The sequence below is a fragment of the Triticum urartu genome, chromosome 1A (genome assembly GCF_056163025.1).
Source record: "Triticum urartu cultivar PI428250 chromosome 1A, HENAU_Tu73, whole genome shotgun sequence".
Classification (NCBI taxonomy): domain Eukaryota; kingdom Viridiplantae; phylum Streptophyta; class Magnoliopsida; order Poales; family Poaceae; genus Triticum; species Triticum urartu.
Window position 1 is genome coordinate 263,602,857 of NC_141873.1, and position 22,559 is coordinate 263,625,415.

Consider the following 22,559-nt stretch of genomic DNA (forward strand, 5'->3'; position numbering starts at 1 on the left):
GTTCATATGCAAATGCACCATTCATTACATACAACAAGCCATCAACACACAACAACAACGAGGATACATGCTGGATTATAGATTATTTCCAACAGAGCATTCTAGTAAATACTAAAGTTTTTCTCACACAACAAATAACAAGCAATGAAATGAACTTCAGCTCGACCAATCCTCGGCGTTGGAAACGCTTTCTTTGAACCATAGGTAAGCCTCTGGGAAGGGTTTAAACCATAGTGTGCTATTGTCAATCTCGAGACCAACGCATGACTGATCATCCAGGCTGAAGCGGCCTATATCAGGATGCATGTTGTGATAGCCACGGTAGGGAACAATAGCAATGTCCAAGGTATAAGATGCGGTTGCTTCTCATAAATGGTAGTAACGTTGTGTCAACAACAGCTGGATCACCTTTCACCGTCATTGGATAATTTTGTTCAAGGAAGAGCGAGTTTTGTCCAAGACTATCAATACTGAACCAGGGAGAAGGTGTTGGTGCTAGCACACTAGTATCCATCCCGAATACCCTTCAACAGATGTTGGAATAGGTCCGGAGAGTGCGACCATGGGAGACAACACCTGCTTCCTTAGTAACATCAGCAGTGCCCTGTATACAGACAGGAAGAGGCGATCCATCGGAATAAGTTGCCAGGCGCCACTGAGTATATAGGTCCTGCTCGTCCTCATGCTCGTGATCATCACCATCGTCATCTCCCCCTTGGTTATAAATTTTTTCAAGTATAGGTGGTGGAATGTTCACATGACCTTGGAAACACAAGAAGGTTAATTAGTAAAGGGAAACTAGCTAACCCGCATGCATGTGGATGAAACAATTATAATTACAGTGGAAGACAAATGTACCGAAAGTATCAGGATTCCATGCAAAAACAGTGCCACCAGTGGTGGCACCAAACACAAGAGCCTCGTATTGAATTGCATCAGAGTACTCATCCGTGTACAAAAATTGATTTTTGAGCAATATCCATTGAGGCGTGGAAGTAAGGACGGCAACAAGCTTGTCGAAGATAGAAACAACTTCATAGTTCTTGTAATCACAAGATCGGTTGGGAACTCGACAAATTGCTATCTTCCGTAGACGACAATCACCATGACCGTATTTGAACGTACGTAGATGATCTGTGTGCTCAACCTCAGGGCAGCCTGTGATTTTTGAAAGTGGAACTCGGTGATGAGTGTACACATTCACAAGTTCCCACTCGCAGTTATACCCAATATAAACAACTCAATCTCCATTTGCGCCTGCCCAAGCCTTACCCTCAAGCGACGGCATCTTAACATCACATGTATCATTATCAAGCGGCATCAACTTGCACAAGACGAGACTTCCGTCATCCCCACGCCGGCGACCAGCGTCATGCAAAGAAGATGGGGGAGATCAAAGCGCTCCTGAACCCTTGGGTTCTTTGCAATGATGTTATTTGTTGATTGGAGAATGGACTTGAACGAATCTGCCATGCTAGCCGAGGTGATGACGTTGCACCGATCAATGAGTTCCTCCACCACGTCATCTTTCAGATTGGGACAAGAATAACATGGTCGTTTTCGGCCTATTCCCTCCATGGAGAAGACGATCAAACAATGACAGAAGGAAGGGTGAAGGCAAATGGAGGGAGGAAAGCGTGCGACAGCAGTTCCAAATCGAGAGGAAAAGGCGAAGAAGCGGTGGACGGTTGCCACGATACATGAAGAGGCTAGTGGGGAGCGAACGGTTGCCACAGAGGTCACACACTAATGACAAGGCCGAGTGAACTGCATGCCATATATCACACACACCTTGATCTGGCTGACCGTTTCTTTTGTGTTGCCTAATCACAAACAGTTCATCCGTGTGAACCGTATGATATATATCGCACACACCTTCATCTGGCTGCCTGTTTCTTTTGTTCCTCCTCATCGCAAACAGTTAATTGAACTGAACTGTATGTCCTGCATCGCACAAGCAACTAAAGTCCGAACCGTGTTTGATGCATCCGACATCGCAAACGTTCTGCACCTTTTTTGACGGGTTTCTTATACCACCGTTTGCGATTATTGCATCGCACACAGTTTCGTCGAAGGGCCTCTGATCGTAGTGTCGCGTTAGCAGTATCCTGCAATACTGAGTACTGTAACATGCCCTCCTTTTTCAGCCATCCGATTGAGAATCAAAGGCCAGATCAATGCAAATAGTCCCCGTGCTACAGTACATGAATAGTGCCCGTGCTACAGAGTCATTGCTACAGGATGCCAAACAGGAAAAACCCTATTTGACGCATTTTGCATCAAACACCTAGCGAGCTATTTGGGCCGGCCATCCGTAGCCTACGTACAACTTTCATTGTACCGTTTTAAGGAACCTTCTAGATGATTCCCAGCCGGTTTTTACTGGTTTTGGGAACCTTCCAAAAGGTTCCTGGGCCTTTCTTTTCCTATCTATTTTCGTTTTTCTTTGTCTGTCCTTTTACCTTTTTTCGGTTCTTTTTAATTTCTTTCATTTTAACCAAATTTTTAGAAACTCACAAATGTTCGTGTTTCTTAAAATTTCTTCAATTTTTTAGATCTTGTTCCTGTATTTAAACTTTGTTCAGAAATTCCATAAAAGCTCAGTATTTCAAAATTTGTTCACTTCTTTACAAAAAATGTTCGAAAATTTGAAAAAGATTAAAAATTCAAAAAATTTAGTATTCCCGAATGTTTTCACTTATTTTAAAAAAATGTTTGAAAATTTGAACAAATTTAAAATATTCCAAAAAATATTTTTTGTAGTTTTGTTCACAAATTCAAAAAATGTTTGAGAATTACAGAAAATGTTCCTATTTTCAAATTTAGTTCTCAAGTTCAAAAATGTTCAATCAAAAAAAAAGAATCACAGATTCAATTTTTGGGGAATTTCATAAAATATTTGATTTTTCTAGAAAATGTTCATGTTTTTAAATTTGTTCAGAAATTCAGAAATGTTTATGTTTTTATATATTTTTCGCACATTTAAAAATATTTTGGGCAATTTTCATAAAATTTTTATGTTTTTCAAAAAAATGTTCATGTTTTCAAAATTTGTTCTCAAAATCAAAATTGTTCATGTTTTCATAATTATTTCAAAAATTAGAAAAATGTTTGGGTTTCCCTTTTTTGTTCAAGTTTTGGGGAAAATGTTCACATTTTCATAAAGTTATTAGTACTTTTGAAAAATGTACTCATTTTCAATTTTGTGCCTTTTTTTCAAAAAATGTTTGAGATTTCGAAATAATGTTCGAGACTTACAGATTTTGTTTGACTTTCAAAAAATGTTTAGACAACAAAAATTCCGTTCAAAATTTCAAAAAAGATTAAATCTTTCGCTGCCTGCACCTTATATAAACTGAGCTGCCAGATTTAGACAACAAAATTTATGTATTATGGTGGGTAGGGACGTTGTTCACTTACATTAGATCGTGTGTTCGATCCTACTCATTCACATTTTTTTGGGAGTTGTTCTTTATGTTTTGCCGCTGCAGCTTGTTTCTTTACTAGTCGCGTTGTTATATGTACACAAAAGTGACCGTGTCGCACTGGCTAGTAGCTTTAGCATCCTGATGCAGAACGCGTCACATAGGACATCCCTGCCAAACAGTACACGACTAACAGCGTTTTCTGCTACAGTATGTGATCTGGGCTATTGATTTTCGACCCAACGACCATGTTACGGTGTACATGCTATGAACATGTCACCGGATAGCGAAAGCTATAGTTTTACGAAAACACTAACGCTCATATGTGTGGCAACATTGCAACTCGTCCACACGGTTGAATTATCATCCGGTTAAATTTGCATAAATCTTGACACACCGAGGCAGTTTTCGCGTGACACGTAGGACAAGGCCGGTGTATGGACATTGAAGAGGTCACCCACACGCCCAACAACACGTGGTTGCCAGCTGCGCTGCGTGGGCGAACTAGTGTCAGCCCACACAGCCACACGACAGTCGTACGTTGTTGAATGGCAACTGCAGTTGCGTGTACATGGCAACTAGGCAAACACACATGGTAACTATGATTCGTTTGCTAGACGGCAACTGCAGTTGCGCGTACGTGATAACTACATCTGCCATCCCGGATGGCAACTAAATCGTCATCCCATGGATACCTAATGTAGCCGCGCCAGGACGTGTGGGCATATTTGCTTCGTGCCACACACGCGGGGTGAGATTGAGTAGTACTTGTTGAACGTGTGGCACGAAGTAGCTGCGTCCACACGTGTGGGCAATTCTACTGTTCGCCCACACACGGCCCGTGTGAGCTACTCCTACTCATGCCACACACGGTATGTGGGTGAATGCTTATTATGCCACACGTGTGATGCATATCGGCGTCTTAGTTTTATAGTCTTGCTAAGTCTCGGTCGATGCTATATCCATGACATCTTATGTTGAGATCCGTGAAAAAAAATTGATTTTTTGTTTTCTTTTACATGTTATATGTCACTTTACTGTTAACAAGTCAGAGTCATGGTGCCACCGGGAGAACCCTGGTCGTCCTGATCGACCGGCAAGGTGAAGATGCTGGATGGCGCCACCGGCGTCGAGCGGGTCAGCTCCTCGACGGCCTCGGGCAGGAGCAACTGTGACCGATGCAGCATGTCCAACATACCGGGCGCCTAGTAGGTGTGGGTGAGGCCGGCGAGAACCCCCGAATCGCCGCCGCTTGCCGTGACGCACTGCCACGGGTGAGCGTTCAGGGCGGCCAGTATGTACGCGCGGCCGGACCGCTTGTACCGTTGCCTTGTCCCCAACCTGTCCTGGAACTCCCTCAGCTCGGCGACCAGCGCTAGAGTCGGCGCGTCCACCGACAACAACGCTCATGACTCAAGCTCCACACGGCGCCCTTCCAAGATCATTGCTGCGTGCACGAAGTCGCCTAGCTCCACGGCGTTCCACGCCATGGCCATGCCCTCCATGGCGCTGATGCGGTGCCGCTCACGCTCGACCTCGACTGACATCGGAGATGGGCTCACCGGATGCCGAGGGCGATGGACGATCACCGTGTCACCTTCTATGCAGACAGTCTCCATGGTGACCGCGACCCGGTAGGTGCAGCTCGGCACGAGCAGAGCAGAGTCTTTTCCATGCGTGGTTGGGACGTGTACTGTGACCAGAATGTCCCTCTCCTCTCCGGCGTAAAGGTCGCCGACGTCGACGAACCCGCCACGCTTGTGACCGTCTACAGTGCTCGCGTAGCCGCCGGACGCGACGCAGGTGAGCAGCACGCCTTGCTCCGCGCAGTGGAAGCTCAGCCGTGTCTCCTGCGCCACCACGCTGCGCAGGCCACCGATGTACCGACCAACCACGTCCGGGATCTCTCCCACCGTGTCGATGGAGGAGAACGTGCCGCCGGACATCTCAGCGATGCCGCGCATCACCGCAGAGTCCTGGTACGCACCCAAGCCGAAGGCGTGGACCCGCACGTGGTGCCCTGACCCCGGGCAGATGGAGCGCGGGACGAGCGCGTCGTAGACCAGGCTTGGCCGACCGCATTGCCACGTCGCGGCTTCACGGCCGCCTAGGCCGTCGGAGAGAAGGAGGACGCTGCATGCGGGGTTCCTGACCTGCCGGTCCCCCATCACCCACGCTGCTTTCCGCAGAGCCTCGGCGACATTCGAGACGCCGCCGGCAACAGGGAGTCCGTCGGCGAGGGCCTGGAACGAATGCCGCCGCCCAGCCGCGGTCATCTTCCGAAATGGGAAGAGGCTCCAAGCCGAATGTCGGAAGGCGATGACAGAGAGCCGGTCGTTCGGGCCAAGGCTCTTGATCACGAAGCTCAGGACGCGCGTCAAGAGCGCGAGCTTATTGCCCGCCATGCTGCCGCTCAGGTCGAGCACCGCCAGAATGTCGATCGCCGCCCCGGTGTGTGAGCTCGCAGACGGTGCCGGCGGACGCGGAGCCTTCAGGTGGATCAGGATGTCAAACTTCTCCGATGTCACGCTCCGCTGAATGTATGGGAATTCAGCGAACGACACGACCTCAACACCAGAAGCCCCAACTGCGTCCTCCTCTCGTCTTCCACTCGTAGTCTTAGATTCGAAAACGCTCAAATCCGGCGCACAGGAGACGGGAAGCTGATCATCGGGCCAATCCAGTGGAGTAGCATCCGCTTTGGCTGGGAGAGGTAGATGCTTCCAGACGGCACGGCATATGGGACAGGCACGGTTGCCATGCTGCACGTTGGATGAGATACATCGAAAATGGAACTTGTGGGAGCATTCCGCGGTGAACAACGCATGGCCGTGCCCCGGCCTCATGCCACCCAGGCAAATCGCGCATAGCTCCTGAAATCAACAAGATCACACCGAAATTATTTACTGTTGTATGGTTCAACAGCCCAATTCCAACTTGTGCATATTTGGTTTTAAGAACACACAAATTAGATAGCCGGAATCGGTTGGAATGGGTACATCACTGATACTTCTTTTTTCTGACAGGTACATCACTGATACTTGAAATATTTTTTTTTCAAAAAAGAGAATGACACCGGCCTCTGCATCAAGCGATGCACTGATACTTGAAATATGGATTATAGGCAGCTTGCGACAAAAAGGATTATATGCACGACACGATGTGGAAAAATTATCACAATACTATTTTCAGTAACAGATGAAGAACCGTATCAATCAAACCGAAATTTTATTACTATTCTTGATTTTAGGTGTGAATTTTCTTTTGTTTCTCCAAGCTTTTCATACAATTTCAAATCACTGGAATTGTAAGTTATCGACCTACAGGATCGACAACAACAAAATGGCAGTATACTTTTTCATGATGAATACGTATAAACAAATGGAATTATAAGCATTCCAAATTGCAGACGGGCATACAGATCCTCTCATGTGTGGGATAAAAGCTGACTCGATACTGATCAATGTCTAAATTTTCCTGAGATTTCTTACATTTGATCAGAAACTTTCTCTCGCGTCGATGTCCAGTTGAAATCCCAAAAAGTTCTGCACATTTCACATCCTATCTAATCTGTGTCGACAACAAGAACAATGCGATCCTATCCAATCCATTCACTTACGAAGATCGTACACTTCTAACGGAAAACAGAATTAAGGTCATACCGTTGAGCTCCGACTCCCGGACCTCGACACCGCCTGTTTGCACACCGACACAGGGGACAGAGCATCCGGCGACTCGTCGTCCTCCAGCAGTGCCCCCGTAGTGCCACCCGCACGTTGCGCCCGTGAGGGGATGCAGAGCCTTGCAGCCAAGGCGCGCCAAGCGTGCTCCCACGCCACCGCCATATCTCCAACAAGAACAGATCAAGGCTCCATCACAAGCATCGTGTTTTCTGCATAGGTCTCGTCGGGTTTGGGCTGGTTGAATCGGTCCGCTGGTCGTGGAGAGAAATCCTTGGTTTTCGTTTGGTTTTCGGGGAGTGTGTGCCAGCAAGCAACACCGGGAGGAGGCGCGGCCCAGCCGCGCCAAGAAGCCCAACCCAAGGTACACGGGCCCAGAATGGGCCACGGCCAGGCAGCACTCTACTTAACCCTGGAGCGACGACTGGAACGGCATCCAGTGGATCAGGAACGACTTGGCGACGGCTACCTACTTTCCTTTCCCGAACCCTAGTTCATCCCTGTTTTTCCTCATTCGAGCATCGCTCCTGTAATCGATTGTAATAGCTACTACTTCAGAGAGCATAATAGATCGATCCCCCGACCTTGAACCTATCATCTGGTATTAGAGACACCAACCACCACCCCTTTTTGCTCTGCCCTGGCGCATCTCATCGTGACGCGCGGTCTCCGCCAAGCTCGTGAAGCCATGGATCCCAGCATCTCTGCCTTCCTCACCCGCTTCGAGACCAAGATCGAGGCCACCCATCGATGGCCTCACCAAGGCGCAACAAACCACAGCGACGAAGATCGACGATCTGCTAAGCTGGCGCCTGGATCTCGAGCGCCGCATCGCGGATCTCAGCGACGCAGAGGCTGCCATACAGGCGGCGCCACAGCCACCACTGATGGCGCTGGAAGACCAGCAACCGCGCACCTCTATGCTGCAGCCGCCGGGCGACCACATCGGCACCTCGACAGGCACGGCAGGCAACACCCAAGGGCCTAATGGCCACGGCGTCACCATCAACCCTCGGGGGCCCTCGGCGGTGCTCATTCCGGCGGCGCCGCCGCCCCCGGCATCTGGTCACTATGATTCCCTGATCCCTTCGTGTGTGGCCCTGTCTTCGTTTGCTCATGCAAGTCAGTTGCTTTCGGGATTGGGTCAAGCCCACCCATCGATCACCTTTCCTCAGTTCTCTGGCGAAAATCCAAACCTCTGGAAAACATTGTGTGAACAATATTTTTGGATGTTTGGAATATTGCCATCTTTTTGGGTCTCTATGGCGGCTCTCAATTTTTCCGGTCCGGCTTCAATCTGGCTTCAGTCGATTCAAAAACGGATCGATGAGTTGGACTGGGAGTCCTTCACATCTCTCTTATGCACACGTTTCGGGCGAGATCGGCATCAAATGTTGATCCGACAGTTTTACACTGTCCGCCAAACCACCACTGTGTCGAATTACATTGAACAATTTGAATTGATCATTAATCATTTGAGCTCATATTCGGATTCTATTCACCCATTTTACTTTCTCACCCGTTTTGTCGAGGGCCTGTGGAAGGATATTCGCGCCGTCGTGCTGGTCCAGCGACCACCTGATCTGGACACGGCATGTGCGTTCGCGTTGCTGCAAGAAGTGGCGGAAGGAGCATTCGGGTCTCTTCCGCGACCACCAGAACTAGGGGCATGCTCGGCCATGCCCCTCCCGCTGCCACCAACACCTCCCATGCGCCTTGTACCTGCTGCTCCCGCGACGGATCGACGAGGGACCGAGGCGGTGCACGCCGATATGGCGAAACTCAAGACCCTGCGCGACTACCACCGAGCGCGCCGCTTATGCTTCAAGTGTGGCGAACGATGGGGACACGATCATGTGTGCCCCACATCCGTGCAGCTCCACGTCGTGGAGGAGCTGCTGGAACTCTTCGGCATCGACGACATCATCGACTCCTCACCCACGGCCCCAATAACTGAGACAGTGATGGCGATCTCGTGCCAGGCCCTTTTCGGTGGTGTCTCCACAAAGGCATTCCAACTACACGCGTGGATTCAAGGCCAGGAAGTGCTCATCAATCACACGCTCGCCGCAAAGCTGTCAGGAGCGCGAACTCTACCACGCGCTTGCAAGGTCTGTGTAGCTGATGAGGGCGAGCTCGCCTATGTCTCTGAACTGCCAACTTGTGCATGATGCACCCAAGGCAGTGAATTCATCACAGATATGAAGATCCTGGCGCTCGGCACTTACGATGCCATCCTGGGGATGGACTGGCTGGAAGCAAGCAGACCGATGACAGTTGACTAGCATGCGAAACTCATTGAGATCAAAAACCCCGACGGTGTCACTCGTCTGCAAGGTCATGAAGCCCAATCTTCAGAATGTTCAGTGATCAACGCATTGCAATTGCAGAATCTGTGCAGAATAGGAGCTATTACACATATGGTGTATGTGTGTGCACCCTCCACAGAGGAGGACAACCCAAATGCAGTACCAGACAGCATACATCAAGTAGTCGATGATTTTTCTGTGACTTTTAGTGAACCGGTGGGATTGCCTCCACGGCGTGACTGTGATCACAAGATACCACCGATCCCAGGAGCTCAACCTATCAACATACGACCTTACCGTCATAAGCCTGACCATAAAGATGAGATTGACGCTCAGGTTGCAGAATTGCTTTGTCAAGGAGTGATCCAGAAAAGCTCCAGCCCATTTTCTTCTCCAGTGATCTTGGTGAAAAAGAAGGATGGCACGTGGCGGATGTGCGTAGACTACAGACATCTGGATGCAATCACAACAGTGGCTAAGTTCCTGGTGCCCGTAATTGAAGAGCTTTTGGATGAGTTACATGGAGCATTTTGGTTCTCGAGATTGGATCTTAGGTCAGGATACCATCAAATATAGCTGGCACCAGGCGAGGGGTACAAAGCAGCGTTCCAAACCCATTCAGGTCACTACGAATTCAAGGTGGTCTCCTTTGGGTTGGCTGGGGGTCCGGCCACATTCAACAGGGGACTCCATACCGCACTCCAACCCCTACTCTGCCACTGTGTGTTGCTGTTCTTCGACGACATTCTCATTTTCAGCAAAACTCTGCAGGATCATGCCAGTCATCTACGACAAGTGTTCCAACTGCTACAGCGAGATCAGTGGAAAGTAAAACTCTCTAAGTGCGAGTTTGGTCAAAAGAAACTTTCCTACCTTGGCCATGTCATTAGTGAGAAAGGCGTGGCCACAGAACCCAGTAAAGTTCAGGCAGTCAGTGCATGGGCAACTCCAACTGACACAAAAGGGGTGCGTAGCTTTTTGGGATTGGCTGGCTATTACAGGCGTTTCGTGAGGAACTTTGGTGTGATCGCTCGACCTCTTTTCAACCTCTTAAAAAAGGGGGTACCCTTCATCTGGACGAGCAACACGGACACAGCCTTTCAGTTGCTCAAGCAGCAGTTAATCTCAGCCCCGGTTCTGGCCTTACCTAACTTCGAGGAATAGTTCATTGTAGAAATGGATGCTAGTGACAAAGGAATTGGAGCTGTTCTGCAACAGAAAGGACATCCCATCGCCTTCATGAGCAAAGCCCTATCACCAAGATATCAAGGGCTGACAACTTATGAAAAAGAGTTCTTGGCAGTCATCATGGCAGTGGACCAATGGAGATTGTATCTACAACATGCAGAATTTGTGATATACATAGATCATAAGAGCTTGGTCCATCTGGAGCAGCAAAGACTCACCACTCCCTGGCAACAAAAAGCTTTTACTAAGTTCCTGGGTCTTCGGTATAAAATCAGGTACAAAAGGGCTCTAAAACACGGCCGCAGATGCCTTATCTCGCGCCAATCCCTCTGCCATGCTATCTGCTCCGACAGTATGCCAACCTACATGGTTGGAAGACGTCAACAACAGTTATAACAGCAATCCCCAGGCCCGGCGTTTGCTCGAGCAGCTAGCTGTATGACTAGACCCCAAAGGACGGTTTACTCTGCAACAGGGCATCATTCGCTTCCGAGGGCGCATCTGGCTGGGTGGATCGACAGCAATGCAACAACAAATCATTGGAGCCTTCCATGATAGCTGACTGGGGGGAGGGGGGCACTCGGGCTATCCACTTACATATCGCAAGATTCGGCACCTGTTCGCCTGGCCTAAAATGAAAACACATGTGCAGCAGTATGTGCAATGCTGCTCGGTCTGCCAACAAGCAAAACCAGATAGAGCAGCTTCTCCAGGCCTCTTGCAACCTCTGCCAATGCCGAAAGAGCCCTGGGATCTTATCACTATGGATTTCGTGGATGGACTGCCGCAATCTGGAAAGCACAATTGTCTTTGGGTGATCGTGGATAAACGCACCAGATATGCACATTTCTTGCCCTTAGCCCACCCGTATACAGCATCCAAGGTGGCGCAACTCTACATGACTCAATCCTACAAGATACATGGGTTGCCAGGAGCCATTGTCTCGGACAGAGATCCGGTCTTCACCAGTCACTTTGGCAAGAGTTGTTCAAGTATGCAGGCACAGAGCTTCGGCTGAGCACAGTAAAACACCCTCAAACAGATGGGCAAACGGAACGCGTGAACTAGTGCGTTGAAACCTTCTTGCGCTGCTTCACACATGCATGCCCCCGGTGCTGGAGTTATTGGATCCCACTGGCTCAGTTTTGGTACGACTCCTCACACCATTCGGCCATCGGCATGTCACCCTTCAAGGCCATGTTTGGCCACGAGCCCAAGTACTGGGGCATATCAGCATCCACTTCATGCTCAGTACCTTTCTTATCGGCCTGGCTGGGAGAGCGCGCAATCATGCAGAATTTGGTGCAGCAACATCTTCATCGTGCCAAGAACTACATGAAGATACACGCTGATCAGAAGCGCTCTTTCCGCGAGTTCGAGGTGGGCGATCAGGTTTATCTGAAACTTGAACCTTACATTCAGACATCCATTGCTCCCCGGGCAAACCACAAACTATCCTTCAAATTCTACGGGCCATTCCCCATCATCGAGAAGATCAACGCAGTGGCCTACAAACTACAACTGCCACCACAGGCCACGGTGCACCCCGTGTTTCACGTGTCCCAGCTTCGCCGAGCTTTGTCGCCGGGTATGACAGTTCAGTCTGAACTTCCTTACAACACTAACGATTTGGCTGTGCCTAGTGAGATCCTACAATCTAAATGGCGCCGCAAGAATGAGGACATGATCGAGCAAGTCAAGGTCAGATGGACTGGCGCCTCCAACCTGGACGACACTTGGGAAGATCGGCAAGCACTGCAGGCTCGCTTTCCCCACGCAGCGGCTTGGGGTCAAGCCGCCACTCAAGGAGAAGGGGATGTTAGCAACCCTAACAGTGCGGACCCGCGAGCCAACAAGCAACACCAGGAGGAGGCGCGGCCCAACCGCGCCAAGAAGCCCAACCCAAGGTACACGGGCCTAGAATGGGCCACGGCCAGGCAGCACTCTACTTAACCTGGAGCGACGACTGGAACGGCATCCAGTGGATCAGGAACAACCTGGCGGCGGCTACCTACTTTCCTTTCCCGAACCCTAGTTCATCCCTCTTATTCCCCATTCGAGCATAGCTCCTGTAATCGATTGTAATAGCTACTACTTCAAAGAGCATAATAGATCGACCCCCCTACCTTGAACCTATCAGAGTGGTGGTGTGAGAGCGCGAGAAGGGTGAAAGTAGGGGAGAAATGCATGGGAGGAGGGAGACGGGGAGGGTGTTTTACTTGTTCCCAACCATGCAGCAAATCTGCTGATGAATAGATTTTATTGACTCAAAATCAAAATCAAGAAAGGGGATATAAACACAGTAAACACGTATCCAACTTCTACATGACGAAGATTCGCACAACCAACAAAAATGCGCACACAACAAAAAATTAAGCCCGCAAAGAGCGAACCATACAAGATCGAAGCTCTGCCTACACACATAAAAAAACCTCCGAAGAAATCAATACAGTGGTTGACGAACTACAACAACGAACCTCCGCACTAACCATTTCTTGGCATCGAAAAAGACAATGAGGGAGATTCTTGGGCAACAACACCTCTTGAAATGGGAACGACGCCCAATCATCACCGTCATCACTCCAACCATCAAAGATCGCCGATGCTCTGATTGCCAGTGCATATTTCGCCCCATCGGGTCAAATTTGTATACTTCATTATTATATATACTAGTATCTTTTTTTAAGTTTGTGAACGAAAGAATCACATGCAATCAAAGTTTGTGGACTGTAGAGAGAAGCTCTCCGATCAAAGGTCAATCCTGATCCTCTACCTCGGTGGGTTCAGTAGTGTGCGCTCCTTCGCCGCTCCTTACTCCTCTGCTGCGACAGCGCCGTCATTTCCCGCGATCTCCGCGATCGGTCCAGCATGTCCATCATCGCCGGCGTCACGTACGAGTACGACGCCGTGGCGCCCGTCGTAGATATTACCGTCGTGCCAAGGTCCGCCTCTGCCCTGCGGCGCGTCGTCCCGCTGTCGCCAGACATCTGCCGCGATGTCGCACGCTGCTGCGCGTGCGAGCTCAGCCCTGCCAGCATGTACGCGCGCCCGGACAGCTCGTACCGCCGCCGGTCCGCCACGCGGGTGCTCATCTCCTGTAGATCTCGGGACAACTCTACGCACATGGAGTCCCCCGCTCGGGCCGCCGCGGAGCGCGCCACGGCTCGCTGCCCGCTCTGGAGTATCTCGGCCGCCTCCTCGTGAGCGCCCCGCTCTGCCGCCGCACGAGCCGCGGCGATGCCGTCCGTCGCCGCCAACCGGACGCGCTCCCGCTCGACCTCCGCGCAGCGCTCCAGGCTCACCGCCCACGAGGGCCTCAGCACCAGTGCGTCCTCGCCGTCCACGTTCGTTGGCCGTCCAGTCACCATGTCTCGGTAAGCGCAGCTGACTTGCATCAGGTGGGTGACATCCGTGGTGGATCGGGCCCTCGGCACGTCCATGAGCAGCAAGAAGCGCCTCTCCTCGTCGGCGTACAGCTCGCCGACGTCGATGGAGGCGGAGCGGCCATCCACGTTGATGTGGCTCCTGTAGCAACCAGAGTTGACCGACCGGACGCGCACCCCCGATTGCGGGCACGCGATGTCAACGCGCAATTCCTGCACGGCGACCGAGAGGAGCCCCCCGATGCATTGAGCGAATGCGTCCTGGATGTCCGCCTCGTTCTCGATGAACGAGAACGTGCCGCCGGTGGCCTCGGCGATGGTATGCATCGCCGCCGCGTCGTGGTCGGTGCCGAACCCAAACGTGTGGACAGGCGCGGACCGGTTGCCGGCTCCGGTGTACATGAAGGAAGGAGGCACGAGCGCGTCGTAGTTGGCGTCACGGCCGCGCCTGGGCACGGTGTACGTGTCCTGCCCGTCCGACAGAAGTATCACGCTCGCGACGGCGTTCCTGTGGAGGCGGTCGTCCAGCACCTTGGCGGCCTTGCGCAGGGCGGCTCCGATGTTAGTGCCGCCGCCCGCCGCGAGGGACTGCACGGCGCGCTTCGCCAGGTCCTTCCCGCCGTCCGACTCCGACATGCGCGCGAGCCGCATCAAGCGGTTGGCGCCGGACGAGAAGGACACGACGCAGAGGCGGTCCGCAGGGCCGAGGCTGTCGACGACGAAGCCCATGGCCTGCTTCAGCAGCGCCAGCTTGCTCCCCACCATGCTGCCGCTTACGTCGAGCACGGTCACCAGGTCGATTGGCGCCCGCGCGCGCGGCGGGGCCCCTCCGGTGGCGGCGCCACTAGTCCCCGGAGCCCTGGCGTGCACGAGCACGGCGAAGTTCTCGTGGGGCGCGTCCCGTGCCAGAGACGAGTACTCGCAGTGCGTGCTGAGCGCCACCGCCAATGACCCGCTGGACGTCGCACTCGCGGCACCATACTGCCGGTCGCCGAGAGGCCGAGGCGCCCGGAGCACCGGGTCGTCGTCGTCAAAGACGCGTGGCTCCATGGGCCGGAAGAACGGCTGTGCCGGCGCGCGCGACGCTGGCGGCGGCTGTGACGGCGTGGAGCTCTTGGAGGAGCGGAAGGACGGCAGGTCGCGGCATCGCGCGCTGCAGAGCGGGCAGGCTTGGCGGCTGCTGGCGAGGCTCCCGGAGACACAGCGGTAGTGGAACTGGTGGGAGCAATCGGCCGTGAAGCCGCTGCCGCCGCCACCGCCACGGCACATGTCGCCGTTGCAGATGGCGCAGGTGCTGCTGTTGCTCTCCATTGCCGCCCCTGGCTTGGCTATGGGCCTCTGACCGCAGGCAGAGGAAATTGTGGTGAGAGAGGTTTGACAAATAATACAGGATGACAGCGATTGCATTATTGCTGACTGCGTTCCCGCACGCTCCGTGTTGAACACGATTTAAATTGATACTCCCTCCATTCCACCGCCGAATAAGAATTCCAGTGCTGATTTCGCTGACGTGGTAAGTGGTACTGAATCAGCTCAGCTGCATGCCCCCTTCTTTTGACCGGTACTACGGCCGGCGGGCAACGTGCCGGCCTGAACCGATATCGTAGTACTAACACAAGACCAAACCGCCAAAGCTGGTCCGGTGCCCTCGGGGGCAAGCAACCTGCACCGGCTGGTGGCGATTGGGCGCTCTTCGACGTAGAGGGGGCAATGGCGGTTTCTGATCCGTCCCCTTCGGCGGGCGGTTCTTCCTCGGCAGATCGCTCGGCGGATCGTGTGGAGGAGATGATGAAAATGCTTCGGCTGACGGCAGTCGAGGCGCGTCCTGTGGTTTTGGATGACGAGGATGAGACCGATCTAGTGACAACGTCTTTGTCGCTGAATTTGGTACTCAGGTGGACGGAACCAGGGTGATCGATGGCTCGCCGTGGTGGTGGGCAAGCATGATGTTCTGCTCAAGCTCTTTGATCTAAACATCCAACCTCTTCAAGCCAAGTTTGATCGGTTGGCCATATGGACCCGGATTATGAACCTGCCACCAAGGTTGATGAAAGCTAAGCTTGGTATGGAACCTGCCAGGCCCATTGGTGATATTGGTAAGGTGGATGGTGATGCTGACGGTTGCTGTTGGGGTGGATACATGCGGGTTAGGGTTGAGATCGCCATCCAAGAACCGTTGGTCCGCTATGTGACTGTGAGTTCGGTCAGGCTCCAATCGACGGACACCTATTCCGTGATGTATGAGAGACTGCCTTTTCACTGCTTTTCGTGTGGGATCCTCGACCACTCTTTGTTCTTGTGCCCTAACCCCGGCATGAGGGATGCGAATGGAGACTTACCATATGTGGCGAAGAAGCTCTGCGTTTCAGATGAGGGTCACAAAAAGTCTGATGGTTCGAAATCATCTACCGCCTCTTCCACTGCTGGGACGGATGACAAGTCGGGCGGCTCCCGTTCGGCCTCATGTGGTCGGGCTACTGCGGGTGTGCCTCGGGCTTCCAATGCAGCGGACGGCGAGGTCTCCTCTCCTCTCAAACGGGCTAGTCGAGGCCGCGGTCGTGCGCCCTCCTCCCGTGGGCGAGGGAGGGGAAGGTCGACTGCCACGAGCAGGGAGCTTTTCTCTGGTGGTCAGGAGAAGAACGACACTTCTGGGTAGAAGCGGAAATCGGCCAAGTCACTCCCATCGGGTTCGGCCCAGGATCAGGAACTAGTTGATGCCAACTCTCTAGCCCGGGTCTTGACTTCAGATCCTCTGCCTGCTGCTTCTGGTGTGGAGCAGGTCACTGATACGGAGTCCAACAAGAAACAACGTACAACTGCGAGGCAGCCCCGCCAGACGCAATGAGTATCATCTGCTAGAACTGTCGAGGCCTGGGGTCGGACTCGACAGTTGGCGAGCTTCGCTGGCTTGTGAAGCTCTACCGACCCTCCCTCCTCTTTCTTTCAGAGACAAAGATGAGGGATTTGAAAGTAAAGAATTTCATGTGGTCTTTGGGTTATTCTGGTTGTTTTGTTATCAGCGGCGAGGGGCTCAGTGGGGGCCTTGCTCTCTTCTCGTCACATACAGCGGCAGTGACAGTTAGGGCTGCCAATAAGCAGTGTATAGATGTCAAGGTCCAGCTGGAGGAGGTGTGCCTTGGTGGGCTTCTTTTGTCTATGGGGAACCAAGGAGAGAGGAACAAGTTCACTTTTGGGAGCTCCTTCGACATATGCATCCTTCCTGGACGGGTCCTTGGGTTTGTTGTGGTGATTTCAGCGAAGTTCTTATTCAGGATGAACACTGTGGTCCTAGGGAGCGGTTGTACTTGCAAATGGCTGCCTTTCGGGATTGTTTGATGGATTGTGGACTATCTGATTTGGGTTACTCGGGTCCGAAGTTCACTTGGTGCAATAAGCAAGATCCCAACAACAATGTCCGTTGAAGTTTAGACCATGTTTTGGCTAACAGTGCCTTCACTAGTCTCTTTAATGATTGCAGTGTGGAGAATGTCATTGCCACTACTTCTGATCACTACCTAATCCTGATTTATCTGGATCGTGTGTCCCAACAGCGCCGCTCGGCACCGGTACAACATGGTTTCAGATTTGAAGCGATGTGGCTGCGAGCTTCTGATTATAAAGAGACCCTCGAACAAGCATGGTCTGCTGGCAGAGATGGCCTTTCTTCTTTGAGTTCGACATGGGCAAATTTAAAAATTGTGGATGGCTCTCTGCGTTCATGGAGCAAGGAATCTTTTGGCTCCATCCGCAAGAATATTGGGAAGATGGAGCATCGTCTGGCTTCTATTAGGGCTTCTCCGCCTTCCCCAGCATCTTTATCAGAAGAGAAACACATTGAGAGCCAACTTTGCGAGCTGTTTGAACGGGAGGAATTATGGAAAGGCAGCGTTCACGGGTGGATTGGCTAAAGTCAGGGGATCGTAACACTAAGTTCTTCCAGGCCAGAGCGCCGGCTAGACGAAGAATTAACAAGATCCATTCATTTCTCCGGGAGGATGGTTCAGTTTGTAACTCTCAAGGGCAGATCAAGGGAATGGTGTAGTCCTTCTATGAAGATCTCTTCACGTCGGAACCACGTCCGGCTGCTGAGGAGGTTTTACAAGCTATTCCAAACAAGGTGTCTAGTGAGATGAATGCGGATCTGTGCAAGCCTTATTCTAATGACGAAATCAAGACGACGTTGTTTCAAATGGGTCCAACCAAGGCCCCCGGACCTGACGGTTTTCCATCCCTCTTTTACCAGACACGTTGGGATTTCTTGGGGGAGGACATTTGTCAAGCGGTTCATGGTTTTTTGGAGGGGAGGCCGATTCCGGAGGGCTTTTGTGATTCGGTCATCGTTCTAATTCCGAAGACTATCAAGCCCAAACACTTAAAGAACTTCCGCCCTATCAGCCTTTGCAATGTTCTCTACAAAATCGCATCCAAAGTCTTAGCTAACAGGTTGAAGGCCATTCTGCCTGTGGTGGTGTCTGAGACTCATAGTGCTTTTGTTCCTGGCAAGCTGATCACGGATAATACTCTGATTGCGTATGAATGCCTTCACACCATCAGGAAACAATGAGTGATGAAACATTTCTTTGCTCTCAAGATCGACATGATGAAGGCCTATGATCGTGTGGAGTTGAGCTATCTCCATCAATGCTTGACTAAGCTGGGTTTTGCTTCTTCCTGGATTGAGACTGTGATGCGTTGTGTGACAAATGTTCAGTATGCAGTCAAAGTCAATGGGGAGCTAACTCAACCGGTGATTCCATCTCGTGGCATTCGGCAAGGGGACCCGATCAGCCCTTATATCTTTCTCTTATGCACCGAAGGTCTATCTAGTCTGCTATTCCAAAAGGAGGCTTGTGGTGAGCTACATGGGATTCGAAACGACCGTCATGGCCCGTCTATCTCACACCTCCTTTTCGCGGATGATAGCTTTTTCTTTGCTAAGAGTGATCCTCAGAGTGTGGCATCATTGGAGGCGACCCTCAGTTCATATTGTGCGGGTTCGGGGCAAGCAATTAATAGAGATAAGTCAACGGTGTTCTTTGGTAATCATTGTCCTGCTGGGGTCAAGGATCGTGTGAAGAATCGGTTGGGTATAAGCAATGCGACTTTTCATGGCTCTTACTTGGGTATGCCAACAGAGGTGGGCACCTCTCCTACAAGCACTTTCAAGTTTCTCACAGATAAAGCATGGCAGAATATCTTTGGCTGGTCGGACCGGCCTATGTCCAGGGCAGGGACTGAGACTTTACAAAAATCCAAGAGTCAAGCGATTCTCACTTTCATCTCTAGTTGTGTCCACTTACCGGTAGCGATATGCGAGAAGTTCTGGTAGATTGTGTCTGATCAATGGTGGGGTTGTGAGGATGGTAAGAAGAAGATGCATGGGCGCCCTTGGGATTGGCCTTCCACAGCAAAAGCACTCGGAGGCATGGAGTTCAGGGATTTGGTTCTCTTTAACCATGTGATGCTCGGTAAATAGGGCTAGCGCCTCTTGATGGACCCTGGATCATTGTGTGCGCAGGTCTTAAAAGGGAGGTATTTTCCGTTCTGTGACTTTTGGAATGTATCTGCTCCCTGCTCGGCCTTGGCCACTTGGCGGGCCATTCTTCATGGTCGTGCTGTGCTTAAGAAGGGGTGAAATGGGGGCTCGGGGATGGAAGGAGCACACATATACTCACTGACCACTGGATACCTTCTACTCCTTCGGCTTTGCTGCAACCCTTGGCTCCAATTCCTGCTTCGGCTACTGTTCACTGCTTGTTTGATGAGGAGAATGAATGCTGGAATGAGGAAAAACGGTGAGAGCCTTCTTCCCTGATGAGGTAGCTAATGATATCCTCAGAATTCATATCAACTGGGAGGGAGGGCCGGATTTTGCTCGGTGGCCTTTTACCAACTTTGGAGAATATACTGTCCGTTCGGCCTATAACATGGCGAGGATGAGCTGTTTCTTGTCTGACCGTAATGCTAATGGCGGGGATCAATCCTCGAACTGGCCTTTGGAGGAAAGATTGTGGAAGAAACTGTGGAACGTTCAGGCTCCAAATAAGATGAAAATTGTGCTTTGGAGGCTGGCTCACGATTGCTTGCCTTCGGGTGCACAAATGCTGCGGTGTCAGATCCCGACGAGGACAGACTATTTTTTCTATGGGCGTCCGGAGAGCATAGTGTAACGCCCACGATGCGGCTATATCTCACACGTGTCGAAGCACGACTTAGAGGCATAACCGCATTGTAAGCAATGTCGCAAGTGAGGTAATCTTCACACAACCCATGTAATAAATAAGGGAAAGAGATACATAGTTGGCTTACACTCGCCACGTCACACAAATGCATAAATATCATTACATCCATCCAGATACACTCAAGGTCCGACTACGGAACCAAAATAAAGAACAACCCCAAATGCGACAAAGTCCCCGATCGCCCCAACTGGGCACCACTACTGATCGTCTAGAAAGGAAACATAGTATCGTCGTGAGTCCTCATCGAACTCCCACTTGAGCTCGGTCGCATCACCTGGAGCGGTATCATCGGTCCCTGCATCTGGTTTTGGAAGTAATCTGTGAGTCACGGGGACTCAGCAATCTCACACCCTCGCGATCAAGACTATTTAAGCTTATAGGAAGGGTAAAAGGTATGAGGTGGAGCTGCAGCAAGCACTAGCATATTTGGTGGCTAACGTATGCAAATGAGAGCGAGAAGAGAAGGCAAAGGCACGATCGATGAACTATGATCAAGAAGTGATCCTAGAACAACCTATGTTCAAGCATAACCCGAGACCGTGTTCTCTTCCCAGAATCCGCCGAAAAGGGACCATCACGGCCACACACTCTGTTGATTCATTCTAATTAAGTTAAGTTTAAGGTTTTCTACAACCGGACATTAACAAATTCCCATCTGCCCATGACTACGGGCACGGCTTTCAAAAGTCACAAGCTCTCACAGTCAACGAAGGATATTCCTTCTCCTAAGATAATCCGATCAGACTCGGAATCCCGGTTACAAGACATCTCGACAATGGTAAAACTAAACCAGCAAAGCCACCCGAATATGCCGACAAATCCCAATAGGAGCTGCACATATCTCGTTCTCAGGGCACACCGGATTGTCCAAACTTCCGGTAGGCCAGCCTAGAGTTGCCCCTGGTGGCCACCGGCGGCTGACAAGTGGGACCAACACTTAGAGGAGCACTGGCCCCAGGGGGTTTAAAATAAAGATGACCCTTGAGTCCGCGGAACCCAAGGGAAAAAGAGGCTAGGTGGCAAATGGTAAAACCAATGTTGGGCATTGCTGGAAGAGTTTTATTCAAGGCGAACTGTCAAGGGGTTCCCATTATAACCCAACCGTGTAAGGAATGCAAAATCAAGGAACATAACACTGGTATGACGGAAACTAGGGCGGCAAGAGTGGAACAAAACACTAGGCATAAGGCCGAGCCTTCCACCCTTTACCAAGTGTATAGATGCATTAAAAATAGACAAGATATAATAATGATATCCCAACAATAAACATGTTCCAACAAGGAACAAACTCCAATCTACACCTGCAACTAGCAATGCTATAAGAGGGGCTGAGCAAAGCGGTAACATAGCCAAACAACGGTTTGCTAGGACAAGGTGGGTTAGAGGTTTGACATGGCAATATGGGAGGCATGATAAGCAAGTGGTAGGTATCATAGCATAGGCATAGCAAAAGAGCGAGCATCTAGCAAGCAAAGATAGAAGTGATTTCGAGGGTATGGTCATCTTGCCTGCAAAGTTCTCCGAGTTGACGTAAGCTTGATCCTCGCAAGCGTACTCAAAGGGTTTCTCGTTCACGTACTCATCTCCCGGCTCTACCCAAGCAAGAACACAAGCAAAGGGAGACACAATCAACCACGTGCAATGCACAAACAACATGATGCAAAACATGGCATGATATGCGGGATGTGATATGCGATGCATATGCATGTTTCTGAAAGGAAAGATTGAACCTAGCCTCAACTTGGAAAACCAAGAGTGCTACTGGAAAGAGGAGTTGATTTCGGTCGAAATCGATATTAAGATCACCGGAATCAGATGCACGGTTTGCAAATGGCAAGCAAAACAAATATGTCACCGATCTGCGATTAACAGCACGAGGCCACCTAAATGCATCAAGAACAACAAACTACAACACTCTAACATAGCAACAAAATACATGGCAGGGATCCACTCAAGATGCTTGACAAAAGATGAACACTGATCTACGGCTAATTCACTCAATAGCAAGTTCAAACTAGCATGGCAAAAGTGCAAAAGATATTAGGTTTCGGACTAAGTGAAAATAACATGCCAGGAATTCAACATCAGGAAGCAATGTTTAGAGCAAGAAAACAACATGCTACAGGAACATATCATGGCAAAGCAAAGCATGGCATGAAGCTACTCAAAGCATACAACAAAAGTCCCTTACTGACCATAAGCCAAAAGGGATCAGAAAATACAATGGCAACCATGTGAATATAGCAATTATCATTAACAGATTCAGACTTAGTGAAAAACTGGAACATGGCAAAACAGATATTAAGTAGGCATGTTTACGAGCTCGATGCAC

The 22,559-nt window shown here is 50.7% G+C and overlaps 2 protein-coding genes across 2 annotated transcripts; both read right to left on the reverse strand.

Annotated features, from left to right (window-relative positions):
• Positions 1-4,484: 4,484 nt before the first annotated feature.
• LOC147990794 (E3 ubiquitin-protein ligase WAV3-like) lies at positions 4,485-6,292 on the reverse strand. The gene has a single exon (XM_087518361.1). It carries the CDS (start codon positions 6,269-6,271, stop codon positions 4,832-4,834), a length of 1,440 nt encoding a protein of 479 aa, XP_087374487.1. The 5' UTR covers positions 6,272-6,292; the 3' UTR covers positions 4,485-4,831.
• Positions 6,293-12,956: 6,664 nt separating this feature from the next.
• Positions 12,957-15,475, reverse strand: LOC125508559 (E3 ubiquitin-protein ligase WAV3). Its single transcript, XM_048673306.2, has one exon. The coding sequence runs from the start codon at positions 15,390-15,392 to the stop codon at positions 13,386-13,388; it is 2,007 nt and encodes a 668-aa protein (XP_048529263.1). The 5' UTR covers positions 15,393-15,475; the 3' UTR covers positions 12,957-13,385.
• Positions 15,476-22,559: the final 7,084 nt, after the last annotated feature.

Bases quoted from the DNA above. Each gene is read 5' to 3' on its own strand.
- LOC125508559 (XM_048673306.2), bottom strand. From the start codon at position 15,392: ATGCAATCGCTGTCATCCTGTATTATTTGTCAAACCTCTCTCACCACA.
- LOC147990794 (XM_087518361.1), bottom strand. From the start codon at position 6,271: ATGAGGCCGGGGCACGGCCATGCGTTGTTCACCGCGGAATGCTCCCAC.